The sequence below is a fragment of the Cottoperca gobio genome, chromosome 6 (assembly GCF_900634415.1).
Source record: "Cottoperca gobio chromosome 6, fCotGob3.1, whole genome shotgun sequence".
Taxonomy (NCBI): domain Eukaryota; kingdom Metazoa; phylum Chordata; class Actinopteri; order Perciformes; family Bovichtidae; genus Cottoperca; species Cottoperca gobio.
In genome coordinates this window covers 7,714,110-7,729,624 of record NC_041360.1, presented here as the reverse complement: position 1 = coordinate 7,729,624, position 15,515 = coordinate 7,714,110, and the positions used below count along the sequence as shown (strand labels likewise).

Here is a 15,515-nt window from a genome sequence, read left to right as displayed (position 1 = left end):
CCTAATAGTTTGGCCTAAATACTGAACAGGATTAAAACAACTCATGTTTGCTATAATTATGTAATGTGTCTGTTTATGGATAATATAAAGTCAGTTTGAGAAAAGGAAAATTGTTTATTTCTATTTTTTATTATTCTTTTCGCCACAGCGGCAAAAAAGGGTAAATTATTCACGTGAGATGTGTTTGCTTTTTATTAATATTTAATTACATGTCCTGCAGAAAATCTTTCGCTTAACCTCGTCCACATTATGAAAGCTCATCCGAGTCTGGCCTACTTCAAAGTGTTTGTGGTCAAAGTGTAACAGATTTTATTTATTTATTTGCCGAAATGTTACAACCTCCCAGGCAAACAACCTGTGTCTCGAAAACATTAAGAAAAAAACAAAAGGTGAAGGAAAGCTGCCTAACAACCTGGATAATGAGATTAATCTGTAGGTTCACTGGAAATCCGGATAATGATGAGCTTCACATCATAGCCTGTTCCTGCACTCACTGCAGCTGTTGAAACATTATCTTGCTTGGCTCAAACTCAAAAATAATCAATAATCGTTGTTATTTGAGTGCTGATAACATTTTTCATTAAAGTTCAGGTAGCATCTTAATTCTGTCATCCTGTGTAAGACATGTATGAAGACTGAACCTGCAGTGAATAATACCTCATTAGGTAATTTGTACCATTATTAATTATGGACAAGGTGTCATAAGGACCTTTGTTCCTGCACCTGCCCTCTAGATGTCCTCAGTGAGCGTGTCCTGCATCAGCTGATCAGTGTGTCAGTTTGTTGAAACGAAACACCTGATTGTTTTGGCACAGTCCATTTCAATCAAATAACAAATCTACCTGTCAATCTAGTCCTGTCACTTATTTCCCCGTCTAGACTCTGTTAAGATCTAAATCGTTTACAGTTGGTTCAAAATGTAGCCGCCAGGTTATTACCTAGAACTAGCTGCTGGTCCCCCTGTCCTCCATTGGCTTCCTGTAAGGCTCACTAAACAAAATGTTCTTTGCTTATTTTTGCCTAAAAATTAAGTCCTATTTTCAGAAAACGGCAAATTTATCTCTGACTTTGAAGGAATAGTAAAAATAAAATCAGAAATATGCTTGTTCGCTTTCTCGCCGAGATATAGATCAATGCCACTCTCATATCTTACTTTTCAATATAGCCATCTTAGCTTAGCGTACAGAGTGAAAAAAGGGGGAAACAGCTTGTCAGGCTCAGTTCAAAAGGTAAAAAACCTGCCTACTGGCATCTCTTTAGCTCACCACTTAACAGGTATTATCATCACTTATCATGTGTTTAATCTGCACAAACACTGAAGCATAAACAGAAATGTGCAGTTTTGCAAGAGTTTATTTTCATTATCACATCAGAATCCCTATCTTTTCTCTTCCTGTAAAATGTTGGAACCTGCAGGTGTACAGACGTGTTTCCATTAAAATATGATTTTGGGTGACTAGACTACCCTTCCCATTATATAAACTCTCAATTGACCGTAGTGCAGAGCAAAATTATAAGAATACGTTTGTGTTTGGTTTTAGATATGCAAAAGCCTTTACACGTCAAAACATTGTGGTTTATTAGTTCCTCCCTCGTCTTCCTTCTCCTGATATATCAAAAGTGGCTGAGGGAGGTAGGGAGGTGTGGGTGTCAGCCAGCTGTCCTCTACAGCTCTGCATCCCGCTGCCATATTCACTAAACCATGTCCTTCGAGCAATCCAATTAGATTTTAAGGATTACATTTATATCCATCTTGTAATTATGCCCTTCCATACATTGCATTTTACTCTCAAATATGTCACATTACAGAAGATAAATACGCTCTGACTTCTCTTTCACTGTGACGTTCACTACCCTTTTCTAAAACAATCCATCCTAACAGACTCCTTGTAATGTAGTGCATCTGTAAGTGTATCTCAGAGTTTTTGTGCGTGAAGACCTAACAAGTCCTGTGATTTGACATTGTCTAAAATGTCACCTGCAATAATTAACTAAGTTAAAGCAGCATGGCAAATATTTCATTTCCTATCTCCCACTGGAATTGTAATCCTGTCTGAATGGGGCCAGAGTCTGCTTTGGGTCGAACTGCTGTCCAGAAATGTCACACATGGCAGAAGAAAAACTGATGGCTGCTGTAATTATTATAAATCACAGGAGGACCCCAGATGACAATGCTCCTGCACAAATAGAGCTTGTTTTATATGTTGAGTGGCTTAAATTTAGCAGCTGGCCACTTTGTTTCTCCACGTGCCATGTTCTTGTCAAAAAGTGCACTGACCAGTTATGAAAAATGTAAAGTACATATGAGGATGCCTTGTTTATTTGCATTATTATTGTTGTTTAAGAAGTAATGTAGTCCTCACAAATGCACACATACAATGATGCAAGTTTCTCCCTTGTGTTCCATGTCAAACGCATTAGACCTACGAATCCCAAGGGGCAGACACACACACACACACACAAAAACAAACAGTAATGGAAAGAGGAAAGCATTTTCTTTAGCAATTTCATTCAATGCACGCTCAATCCCTCTTTCCACCTCTCCAACAGTCTGTCTTTCACAACTTCCTCAACCTGTCTGCAGGTCACAGTTAAGACACTTCAAAGTCACTGTTACTGGCAAAATGTCAGAGGATGAAATGACAACAAACGCAGAGGCCATGAAATAAATACAAAAATGTATGCTGAGGATGAGAGGAGCATAGCAGCAAGGATAGAGTTAGAAAGATGCAGATATACGACTTGGAAGATCAGTCAAAGATGCAAAGAAGGTGTCATGAACACAGAGCCATGGCTATAGATAGATGAAAGTTCACCAAAGTCTTTGAAGAAGGCTTTTAAGTTACCAATATAGCTTAAAAATACAAATGCAAATATCAAACTTGTTCTGGCAGAAAAAAATCCCATAAACAGACAACAAACTATCCAACCTTCTAACCTAACCTATGAGTCATATAGTTTCAACATACCATTGAAACTTAAGTCTTCCGTCAGTAGAAACATTTTCTGTTGGAGTGTTATTCAGGAGCAGTGGATGTGATAAATCGGTTACTTAAGACCAATAGTTCCTGAAGGTCAATGAACCTGAAATGAAGAAAAAGTATATAACACTGTTTTCTACTTTCTACTGTAAAAAGCTTTCCATCATTCATCGTCCGATGGATGATGTCAGTGAAAGAGGGAGTTTGTCTTTTAACTTTTATATCCCTGTCTCTATGTTTCAAGTTTAAGTGATATTAATTTAGAATGAAAAGTATACAAGTCACATGATGGTATTACTGAACAAAATATGTATTCAGAGACCAGTTTGTGCTCTCCGACATTTTGAAATGTACACTGCCATGTGTCCTGACTCCTACACAACCTTCAGTTGAACCACTCCACCGCCCTTATGTAGCGTTTGATACTGACATGGTGACTACATCTTACGGCACATAAAGCAGCATCAATAATTTGAGCATTAAAGTCACAATGTGGTGAATTTTACTTCCCTGGCTCATTATTATCCCCATGTGTTTACTTAACACTACTTCTTTATGTGATATATAACTCCAAGGGTGCAGAAAGAGAGCAATTCAAATTGAGTACAAATTAGGCCTGAAAGCCAATAAATGCAGTGATGAGTTCTCCATCTTGTAAAAGGAAGTGCAATGCACACTATGGGGCTCCCTCTGGCAGCAAGAGGAATAATTTTTATTGTAGCACATAGTGAAACTAATAGCCTTCCTGTTATGATGATGATAATATTTGAGAGAACGCTTTTTCTGTGACATAGTTAAAGTTAATGAGCTGCTCTGCTCTGTGACTTTCAGTTGACTGGGGTGAATGGTTCGACCTTTGTCAGTAAATTGCAGATTTCCCGGGCAATATCTTTCATCTGTTTACACAACACAGACAAATATAGCAGCCTGACAGACAAAGAAAGCATTGACGATGGAGGGATGGAATGGATGTGAATCTGATGAGAGAGATGAAAAAATCTAAGAGCTCACTGACATAAGAGAAATGCCCTTCTGTAAGGGCTTCACAAAGAGTCGCACCAGCAAATGATACTTGATTATGTTGCTTAAATGAACAGAGTGAAGCTGAATGAATAACAGCAAGCTCATTACTTACAAAACTAAGCTGTGAGCTACAGAGGACGACATTCAATCACACAACAAAAACAAGCTCTCTCCCATTCTTTCTATCTTCTCATTGTCTTATACACGAGACGACTCAATTTCAATTGATCTCACTTCAACTCTGGTCTTTTTACACGTGATTTTACCTGAGGCTCCTTACCTGATGCTCTGTGTCTGTAATATATCTGGATCTGTGGCATTGAGTGAAGCCACAAAGCTGCCCAAATTAATATTTTCCATCCTGGTGACTGTGAGAGGGTCGGGGAAGAAGACGGGGCCCTCGTTGATGTCCAGGACCGTGACATGGACAGTGGCTGTGGAGCTGGGGCCATAGCCAACATCAGGAACCAGAGCGTCCTCGTTCTCCACTTTGATGAGTAGCGTGTGGAATGCTGTGGCCTCGTAGTCCAGAGGCTGAAGGGAGAAAATCATTATGGTATGTAAGGTGATTATGTTACTGACTGCATATGAATGCATTGGAAAGTTTGATATACTTTACCTTGACAACGGACAGCATTCCTTCGTTATTGTCTGGGTTGGTTTTGATCTCAAAGCTCAGTGTGGGATCTCCGTTAATTATAGAGTAGATTGCTCTCCCCGCCCCTGTGTCTGGGTCGTCCCTGTCATCTACTGTCAGGTTTACCACAACACCCGTGGAGCCCTCGTACACATACGCCTCAAACTGTTAGAGGAGACAGACAAATCAACATTAGTGAGCATAAATAAGCGAGGATATTGTAATCTATAGACCATTATTGAACAAATCAGACTGTACTAAGAGAAAAGAGGATGGTACAGATGGACACTTGCTATTTAGGTAACTCTAAAGCTCTGAGATTGTATTAGGAGTGCTTGCTAATGGCCTTGGTCATAAAGGGTTCCTCTAGGCCAGGGGTCGGGAACCTTTTTGGCTGGGAGAGCCATAAAAGCCAAATATTTGTTTATGTATTTCCTTGAGATCCATATATTTAATCAATTTGAACGCAACTTTATGCATGCATTTTTTTTAAGAATAACACGTCTCCGAGTACTAATAGCGGTATCAGTGTTGCATTGAACACGTGCTCTTTTATTAAATAAACTAAACGCTTACGTTATTTATCTCATATTTCAGTGTTTACTGCACGGGTGTCAAACTCAAACTGTTTGGCCCTCGACGTAGTCCCAGTTTTTAATGTTGGCCCTCTCTGTGAATAAGTTTGACCCCCCCGGTCTACTGCTTGCTTTGCGCAGTTTCTCCTCAGCTGTTTCGCGAAGGGCTACACAACACACACACACACACACACACACACACACACACACACACACACACACACACACACACACACACACACGTGTGTAAGTGTGTGCGCTGTGCAGTCAGAGACAGAGCGGAGGAAAGGAGAGGGGAGAACTAAAAACAAATCCGCTGCTAAATGTTTTACTTTAAAATGACACAGTATAATTGTTTATTACTTGTTAATCATGTTAAAAAATGTCAGCTCAAAATTGTCTGCGAGCCATATCGCGTCATCAAAAGAGCCATAGGTTCCCGACCCCTGCTCTAGGCCACAGTCAAAGTTTAATGTCACCTCTAAAACAAACACTTTTTTGGATTCTTCATTGACCACTACAACATCTCGGGTATTGACAGACAGTAGTAGGAAACCAGATAGAAAGGTTGATTTTGATTGGAATGACTTTTAGTCTGGTGCAGGATGCTGTAATGCTGCCCTTGCAAAATAGAAAGCTGAGATGGCGGAAGGGGAGGTGAGGATGCCGGCTAAAATTGAAGGCTACTGGCAGGCTGAAACCAACAGTCTACATCCGGTGAGTCGGACTACAGAGCAATAAATACATGAATACATGGACAAACAGCACACATGACAGAAGAAACACTATTTGTTTCCATCTTGGATTATTCACAGTGCATCTCATCTATCTTATTATTTATGTAGTGTCAATCACTCCCCACATCTCTGCTCATTGTAGGCATGAGACCTTCATCAGATTCCTATCATTGCATTCTGCCAGCAAGGATCTCACTAAAGACGACATCCTGAACAGGGTTACCCTTGCGGAAGCTCCAGGCAGGCAGAAGCAATTCTGTCAGTGTGTGTATGTGTATGTGTGTGTGGCAGGACCATTATGGTGTCAGAGCTTACAGTGTAATCTTTCAGACACAGAACACTCTGTTTAAGGATAGCGCTGGTCCAACCTAGATTACTGCGTCTCCTGTCAGCCCACGGTATTGTTGTTTCATAGATTACCCTCTTACCGCCTTACACTGCCTGGCTGAAGAGACTCAAACATTGATTTCTTCTCTTTCCTCTCTTTTCTCCCTTTTTTATTCATCCAAAGCTTGTTTAAAAAACCCCACATTGAACCATTCACATTCATTTAGGGCACAGAGTATAGAAACATAATGTAAAGAAAAAGGTTGTTTTTGTGCCCACATGGCCATTAGTGTGGTACAAAAGTATCATGTGAAAATTAGGAGGCTGTTGGAAATATAGAGAAGCCCAGTGCTCATTTTTTAAACAAGTGGGATGTAAAATTTAAACAGCAATTGCTTTAGCTTTAGCGAAGAACCCTGAAGCGCTGAAGACATTTTATAAATTTTACCTACCAGTGCATGTACTCAACGCCACAAGCACTGTGATCAGAGACAAGTCATTGGCATTGCCATGCTCATCGTCCTCTCTGGACTTAAATACAAAACCTGCATGCTCTTTTTCTCTCCTTCCCTCACAAACACACAAATATAGTGCAGGCAGACAAACGGTCCGATTGGGTTTAATCATGTGGGGCAGTCATGCGGTAGGAGAAAACGCTGTATTCTGTGTGATGTGGCCACTGGGCTCCTGCCCTGCCGCTGATAAGGCCCCAATTCCACCTGAAGCATAAAGCAACCAGTCTCCTGAAAGACTAGAAGGAAATGACTAACTACAATGCAGAGCTTCTAGCCTGAAAGGACTTAAACACGAGAGAGAGAGAGAGGGGAGAGATGGCAACAGAGGGTTAAAAAAAAAAACTGCCTTCAAGTTTTATCCATGTGTGTGTGTGTGTGTGTGTGTGTGTGTGTGTGTGTGTGTGTGTGTGTGTGTGTGTTGGCTGTTTTATATCTAAGACTCCCAGACCCAGACAGAGAGCCAATTACTGTAGTGGCTCTTGCTCGCTCGACTCTCAGAAAAAGATGACCACATAACCAGGGCAATGCAGGCCAAGAGGCAAAAAGAGTCTCTCTCTCTCTCTCTCTCTCTCTCTCACACACGCACACATACACGCACACACACACACACACGCACACGCACACGCACACGTACACACACACACACACACACACACACACACACACACACACACACACGCACACACACACTTTGTAGCCTGGGAGCTTAAACAATAAACAGAGAACAACATACAGTCATGCATGCACTTTAAGACATACACTTGACCATAAGCACACACAGTACAGTAGACAGACAGACAGACAGACAGACAGACAGACAGACAGACAGACCGGGAGACAGACAGGTAGAGCTGACACAGGCCATAAATCACAGAGCCCTACACTTCAGACATTTAAGATTCCAAGGAGTAAAACTACAGTGTGGCATTGATTTTCTGTTTCCCATCGCCTTTTAAGCCTGACTTTTTCAATAATCTGTCCCATAAATCTTCAAGGTAATGTCATGCTGCCAAAAGATAATTGGGTGATAGTCCTATGAGGCACAACAACCTAAAAGAAGAAAAGATAAATAAATGGATAATGTCAACTTTCAGTTGACAGTTTCAGAGCTGTAATTTTTTTATTGTGCTATTATTACCAATGATTTTATGATGGTGGCTTTTGTTTGTTTGTTTGTTATTACAGTCTGTAACATGTCATATGTGTACTAACGTGACCTCTCTCATTGTTTATGTGAACCTACTGTAGGAACACAATGGTACAGCTTGGTGTGCTGACACACAAGTTGGTCTTATTCTTAAACATAATTACATTATAAAGGCATTTTCTTGCTGTAAGTATTATTTGGTCTACATCAGGGGTGGGGAACCTCCGGCCTCCGGGCCGTATACGGCCCGTGAGACCATTTGATCCGGCCCTTGAGGTAATTCATAAACACACGCAAGAAAATCCACTTGGAAAGAAACATAAAAACATCTAGACCTCAATAGAATAAAACGGTTGACTGGCCAAGGTCAGGCTCCTTGAACACAACACGAGCGGAACGTGTCATCACATGGTCACGTCATGTCAAACTTCAATATTAAACGTGACTGTCATTGACATGGCGAGTGTAAAACAGAAAAAGCTGGATGCGGAATGTTGCACTTTCCAGGAGAAATGGACGAACGATTATTTCTTTGTGGAAGCAAAAGGCCAGTGTGTCTAGTTTGTCCTGACGCACTTGCGGTGATGAAAAATAATCTTGAGCGTCATTACATTTCGAAACATGCCAAAATGCACGAGCTGAAAGGACGAGTGTGTTTGGATAAAGTTAACGCTCTTCAGCGGAGTTTGGCCCAACAAGCAGCTCTCTCCAGAGCGTAACATAAACACATGGACAGATAGATCGGTAGACCACCACACCAACAACAGACTGTTCCACCACTGCTGTGCAATTATCACTGCCATTTACAATACTCACTTTTTATAATTTGTGCAATTATCACTGCCATTTACAATACTCACTTTTTATAATTTGTGCAATTATCACTGCCATGTGCAAAATAATTTAATTATTTTGTACTGCCTTTTTACTTCGGGTGTTCTTTTGCTGTGACAAGATAAAAAAGTTGCTTTTTTACACAGCATAAAAGAAAAGTGAAATGAATGGGCTGCATCTTAAAAAAATGTTCAGAGGTTATGAGTTCAATAATTAGTATGGCCCTCGAAGGATGTTGTAAAAAAAAAAATGGCCCTTGATAGGAAAGAAGTTCTCCACCCCTGGTCTATATGTTTTAGGTCTACCTATTCTATTTATTGAACATCTTGTACATCACAGTTGAGCATTTTGCAAACCAAGCTGCTGTGTGGTTTAAAAATGGTGGAAGATTCTTAAAGGCACAATGAGTTCAATCGAGATGTGTTTGGCTGAGTCTGTATCTGCAGAGACCCTGTTGTCCTCTACCTGTATGTTCCCCCTTTTCTTTTCATTTTGCTGTGTTCGGATGTTTCTCTGCCCCTCGCTCTTCCTCCAGTTGTCACTCATCCGTCTCTTCTCCCCCGGGGCTCAGTTCTGCTCTGGCTGACTGTCTCGTCTAAATCATAAGCTCTGCTAAATTCCCCTGTCTGGACACAAATACAATGCCCATTAGCTAGCTAGAGTGAAGAGCGCTAAACTCGTTGGCTAGTATCATTACGCCGGGAAGGAGGGGCCAACTTCGAATGTTGTGTTTACAAACCACAACGGAAAAATCCTACTCGTTCCACCTTTAAAATACATATTGCGCATTCAAAAAAGTATGAAATCGGTAGTTAAACATTTAATTCATATTAAATCATATCCGTAACCTCACTGGTCAAATATTTTAGCTTGTATATGACACTGTCAATCTTCTAATGTGAATGTCAGAGTCACACCTCCTCACCTCTCAGTGAAAATGAGAGGTGAGGAGGTGAAATGAAGAGGTTCTGATTGCTGACTATGTGAAAATAATCCTAATGAGCTCGGTACGTTTACACTGCTACAAGATGAGTTTTAATGAGAAACAAATAATCAAACCCAACAACAGAATCTGGCCACTGTAGCACTTTAATAGTGCAATAAATGCCAATTATTTACTAGAAATGTTAGCTTCAATTATCGTACAAATTATTTTACTTCTAATAGTACAATGGAATAACACAATATAGGCACAGTAATGACCTCATATTGTCTAAGTAATGTTTCTGTCACACTAGAAAATTAGATTATTACTTGCAGTAAGTGCTATTATACCAGCCTGGTCTCATCAATGAATGCATTGTCAAAAATAAGTTTATCTTGAAATGTATTTTCTGCCAGATTACGTTTGTTTTTGACTTTGCAAATATTTGTCAAATCAAAGGCCGTTTATTGATGAGGTCGTGGCAGATGGATGGATGATCAAAGACACACGGGACTTTCAGCATTTACCATGTTTGAGGTGGCAATACATTTTTAGCCATGCTAATTGCATGGCTCTAGGGATGGCAATGTCACTCTGGAGGTCAGTCAGTCGCATTTACCACTTTGGTCAAGACTGAAATATCTCAGCAACTAATGGATGAATTGACATACAATTTGGTACAGATAATCATGGTGGCAGAGGTTGGATCTTAATGACTTTGGTGATCCCTGACTTTTCCTCTAGCGTCCCCCCAACTTGACTTGTGGTTCTGAGTGTATTGAGTGTTATGATACCCATTGGTTGAATCACCATGAAATTCGGCTCACACATTCATGTTCCGCACAGGATGAATTTGTAACGTCCCGTCATGTGTGTTAATGTATTTATGTTATGTTTCATGTTTATTTTAGAGTCTATGTTTAGTCTTGTCTCATTGTTCACTTGTTAAGTTACAGTCACTCATGCCTTGTCTCGGCATGCACTGTCTATCGTTGCACTTCCTGTTTTATTTTGTAATTACCTTTCCCTCTCGTTTCAAAGCACTTCCTATCTGTGAGGTTTCCCGCTTGTTTTATTGTTGCCACCTGTCTCCCATTACCTCGTATGTGTATAGTCCTTGTTTCCCTTTGTCCTGTGCCAGTTCGTCTTGTGTTTTTGCCACCAAGAGAGCCAGTGTTTTGTACCAAGTAGCCATCATAGAATTTTCCCTTTAGTCAAGTTTAGTTTAGCTCATGTTTTTTGCATTACCTTTGTTCTACGTTTTTTCCTCATATGAGTGATTTTTTGTTGTACTTGCATGTTCCTGAGTAAAGACCTTTTTACTTTTGAAACATTGTCTTGAGTCGTTGCTTTTGAGTCCAACCCTTTGTGTCACGTTCATAACATAATTGTAATAACTTTTACGATCCCTTAACTTTTCATCTAATGCCAACAGTTAAACAATTGTTTTTCTAACACTTTGGTTTATGAAAAAACACATGTAAAACTGATGACATTCAAATAATGCAGTTGCAAGTGCTAATTACAAATGCTAGGCTTAACTAAGATGATAAATATGGTAAACATACTTGCTAACCATCAGCATGTTAGCATTGATGTCAGCAAAAACTGCAGTGTAATAGAGTAAAGGTACATTTATAATAATAGCTGGTGTCAAAATTTTGGAAATAATGAGAACACAATGGACAGACATTTGCATAACGTGGTCACCAAATCACTTGGTCACTCACTCTGGGACGCTGAGTGGATAATGTGTGACATTGCTCAACCTCAAAGTGCTTTCTTTTCTTTTTCGTTTATTTAATATACTCTGCAATCTGAGGCTGAAGCAGGAATGCTTAACAACAGTCTTTGAGAAATCTTAATATGTTTAGGGAGGTATAGCCAGTCAGGCACTTATTTTTCATATATTAATGTTCACACCAGACCTATTGTTCTTCAGCACTTTGTTATTTTTCTTCAGAATTGATTTAAGTTAAGTCCCAATGATTAAATTAACATGTTTATAAGGTTAGAATATTTGTAATTTGTACTATTCATCAGTTAAATAAAGCTATGTTGTTTATATCAATCCATGCAGCAATTTGTCTAATTTAGACATAAGATGTAGACCTGACCTACATGAAAGAACAGTTTATATGTTAAAGGGCCTACGAAATGATAAACTTGAATTTCTACTGATGATAGTAAATGCTATTTGTGGTGTAAAATGATATGTTATTTATGACACAATGATCGCAGTATTTAATAAATCATGATTTAGTATGTCGACCACCAATGTTTACATTGCCGCTACCGGAAACACCCGACGCCGTGTTCTGACGTCACAAGTAGAAAATAGTCCACCAGTTGACAACACGGCAGAAGCGGCAGAAGCGGCAGACGTGGCGATGTCGGACTGTGGCTCGGATATTTCGACAGAATCGAGTGACAGTGAGTCGTCAATAGACTTGTTGCACCTTCAAGAAGAGGAGTTTATTGAAGAGGATGCCGGTATCGTGGATTTAGATCATGCGGGCGAGTTTAACGTGGTGGAAACAGAGCTGCTGGAGACACGGTATTCAAAATGGAGACACAGACAGGAGCGAACATGTGGATGATGGTGACGGTTATTCTGGATTTAGCGAAGATCCTGTGCGACAACAGGACACAGGTATATACATTTGACTATAGTTCATAGAACCTCTCAATATATAGTAAATACATCATAATAAAACGTAACATTATCCTCGATCGTAAATAGATCGCAAGCTATCGATAGCTTGCTAGCGAGTTGATAGCTTGGTTTCCTTGAATTGTTATGAACCCGACTAGTTGTCCGCAAATTGCTCGATCCCTAAATATTCAATTACTTCTCTAATTGGACACATCGACGTCTGTAAAGCTTGTACAAATGAATATGAGGGACATGTTGCAAACATAACCTGCATAACAGATCACCCAGGATTCAAATCAAAGTGTCTGGATGTTTGGGTGTTGCAGACAGCCTACCAAAGGTATTCGAAGAGGGACAGCCAACAAGCAGGTGATCAGCCACGTAATGAAGAAGTTAATTGTGTGCACAAATGTGTAGAGCTCAGAAACTTTGATGTATTTTTGGGAAGTCGAATGGTCACTCTGGCAAAGTTACAGAATACATAGATAAATAAGCAAATAAGGTTGAAGTGATTACCATTGACATGTATTATCTTGTATGTTACAGAATGTATCGCTATGAGATTCTGCTGGGGAATACTTGGTAAGAACCACAGAATGCCATCATGTGCCATTCAAAAGATCTGTGCTACGTTTCCATCTGACAACTACACGTCGTTCAAGTATCAGCACTTTATTAGAGTCAATAACAAAACACAATGTCAGTTCAGTGATTGAATCTGCTTCTATACAGCACAACAGCATCCCTCTTGTTTGGTTCTTCCACCGACTGCTGAGTGGATCTGGGACTTCGAAAGGTTCCTCATCAACATTGTCTTGGCACAAAGCATTGAGTCTCGGTCAAGAGTTCAGTAACATACTCTGCAAAAAATATGTTTTACAATCAAGCATTATATATAATATGTATGTATGTATGTATGTATGTATGTATGTATGTATGTATGTATGTATGTATGTATGTATGTATGTATGTATGTATAATATATATATATATATATATATATATATGACCTTTGGAACAACCAACTTGGATTGGAATTTGCAGTCCAGCTGACCTGACACGTGGTTGCGCCTGCATGGACTTGTGGTGTGCCCATGGAGGGGGAGCCGTCTGCACAGCAATTTCTTTCTGACATGTCTGAAATGTACAAAACACAACTTTACTAATAAATCTTTCAAACCAGCTTGAAATTGTTTTGCATGTTTCTACATGTCTGCTTAAAGAAAATATCTAATAACATTCATAATAAAAGATGTGGTTGCATTGATTGAGAGAGCAATGATATCAAATTTAACAAATATATGAATTATGTACATGCACGTGTTGATTGTATGTTTAACACGTCATGTGCAGGTCTACTGGTACTACAACTGTAATGTACAGATGACGTACAGTCTGTATACTTACTGGTGTACACACAGCTTCCTCCCCAGTGTGGATGTCCAATAGATGGTCGCTGGTCATACAGGTATCCTCAGTTCTGTCAGTGGCTTCATTCACCAATGTTTCAATACCTCTGTAATAATAGGGTGATCGTTAAAAGTTAAATAGACTCACGCTTTTACTCAAACTACAGAATAAAATGGGGAAGCCTGTTATAAACATTGAATCTATACTTAATTAAGCTAATGAAGTGTAATTAGCTAAAGTTATTAATACTACAAACAATAACACACAGATATTGGCTAGGGCCTGGTGTAAACTCGTTACATACAGTAGGCCTAGACCGATTATGGCTTTATGCTTGAAACAATAAATACAGTAAACAAGTAGCACTGGCTTACCTTCGCTCTCTCCCTTTTGGCGAATGCATTACGTCGTCTCTTTGGTGGAGGACTCTGCACCGGCGGACGTGTTTGAGTCGGCGTGCTGGCTTGTGCTGGCTGGGGTCTCGGCAGTATTGTAGGCACAGCATCTGTGTTCAGTTTTAAATTCTTTTTGAATCTCATTTCCTTAGCGAGCATAGTTTGTTCGAAACACGATCTCTCAAAGTGCTGCCCACAAATCATTGGTTTCATCGACGCACTTGTCTTGTCCTTAAACGCAACCTTTTATCCTCTTTTGGCCACAGAAAGCTAGATTTGGAGACGGCCCCACATCCCCATACAACACATCGCTTCACAATTATCCTTGGCGATCAATTGTTGTCCGTTCTTTCTCGTAATAATTGACATCAGTCTTTGCTGGACGCTTCAACGCAGACGAACACTGGCGGCGGCTGTATTCTACTTGTGACGTATTGCTTGTGTATAGCTATGAATAATACAGAAGATACATTTAATAAAGAAATTAGCATTCTGAATCACAATATTCCCATATCGTTCAGCCCTATTCAGAACCTAAGATAGCAAACATCTGCAAATAAAGCAAAACAGCTGGTTGATTTTTGCTAACATAACATAACACACAAAACCTTCATCTCGACACTGTCAATAACATTTAGTGTACCTCTTCTCCAACAGATGGGGGTGCAAAGGAAGGACATTCTGGCAAAGGGCCCGAGAAAGAGTGTGAAGCCTTGGAAGAGTATACACATCTGTCAGCTTTACCGAGTAACACTAAATGCTCTCTGCCTCATTAACGACACTATGGAAATTGCCTCCTATTTTTATACAGGCTTTTAATTTGTCTTTCATTGCCAGCTGGCATTGTTTGTTCGTTTCAAACCACTAACCAAGACCTTTTCCTTCTACTCTGACTGGTGTGTGCAGAGCTATGGTCGATGTTAGGATAAGGGGGGAAAAAAGGAAGTAAGAGACAAATACAGAGACAAATAGGAGTTAGGTTTAAGAGTGAGTAAAGAAGTGGTTGTTTGAGTGTGATACTGGCTGCTATAAACATTCCTTAACACTCTGCCTTTTCCATCTTGTTCTCCCTCTCTCACACACACACACACACACACACTCCCACACACACATACACACACAAACACACACACACACACACACGTAATAACAGTCAAGTAAACACACACATGCTCACCATATTCCTACAGATAGTACCCAGCACCATACACACATGTACACACAAGCAAAAACGAATGGAGATCAACTTATTTTATTCCTGGATGTCTGTCAGATTGTGTTATGAATACAGATGGCAGTTAGGGCTGCACTGACTGGTAGCCAGACAGACAGTTGAGCAGCTTTTCGTTTATC

General features: G+C 39.9%; 1 protein-coding gene across 1 annotated transcript in view; it reads right to left on the bottom strand.

The window, feature by feature from the left end:
* Positions 1-15,515, bottom strand: part of cdh13 (cadherin 13, H-cadherin (heart)) — a 320,149-nt gene that overhangs the window by 50,904 nt on the left and 253,730 nt on the right. Inside the window, exons 10-11 of the mRNA XM_029434516.1 lie at positions 4,624-4,806; positions 4,285-4,538 (exon numbers count right to left, since the gene is read on the bottom strand). Coding sequence (XP_029290376.1) covers positions 4,285-4,538; positions 4,624-4,806 — 437 coding nt within the window. The remainder of the gene's footprint in view (positions 1-4,284; positions 4,539-4,623; positions 4,807-15,515) is intronic.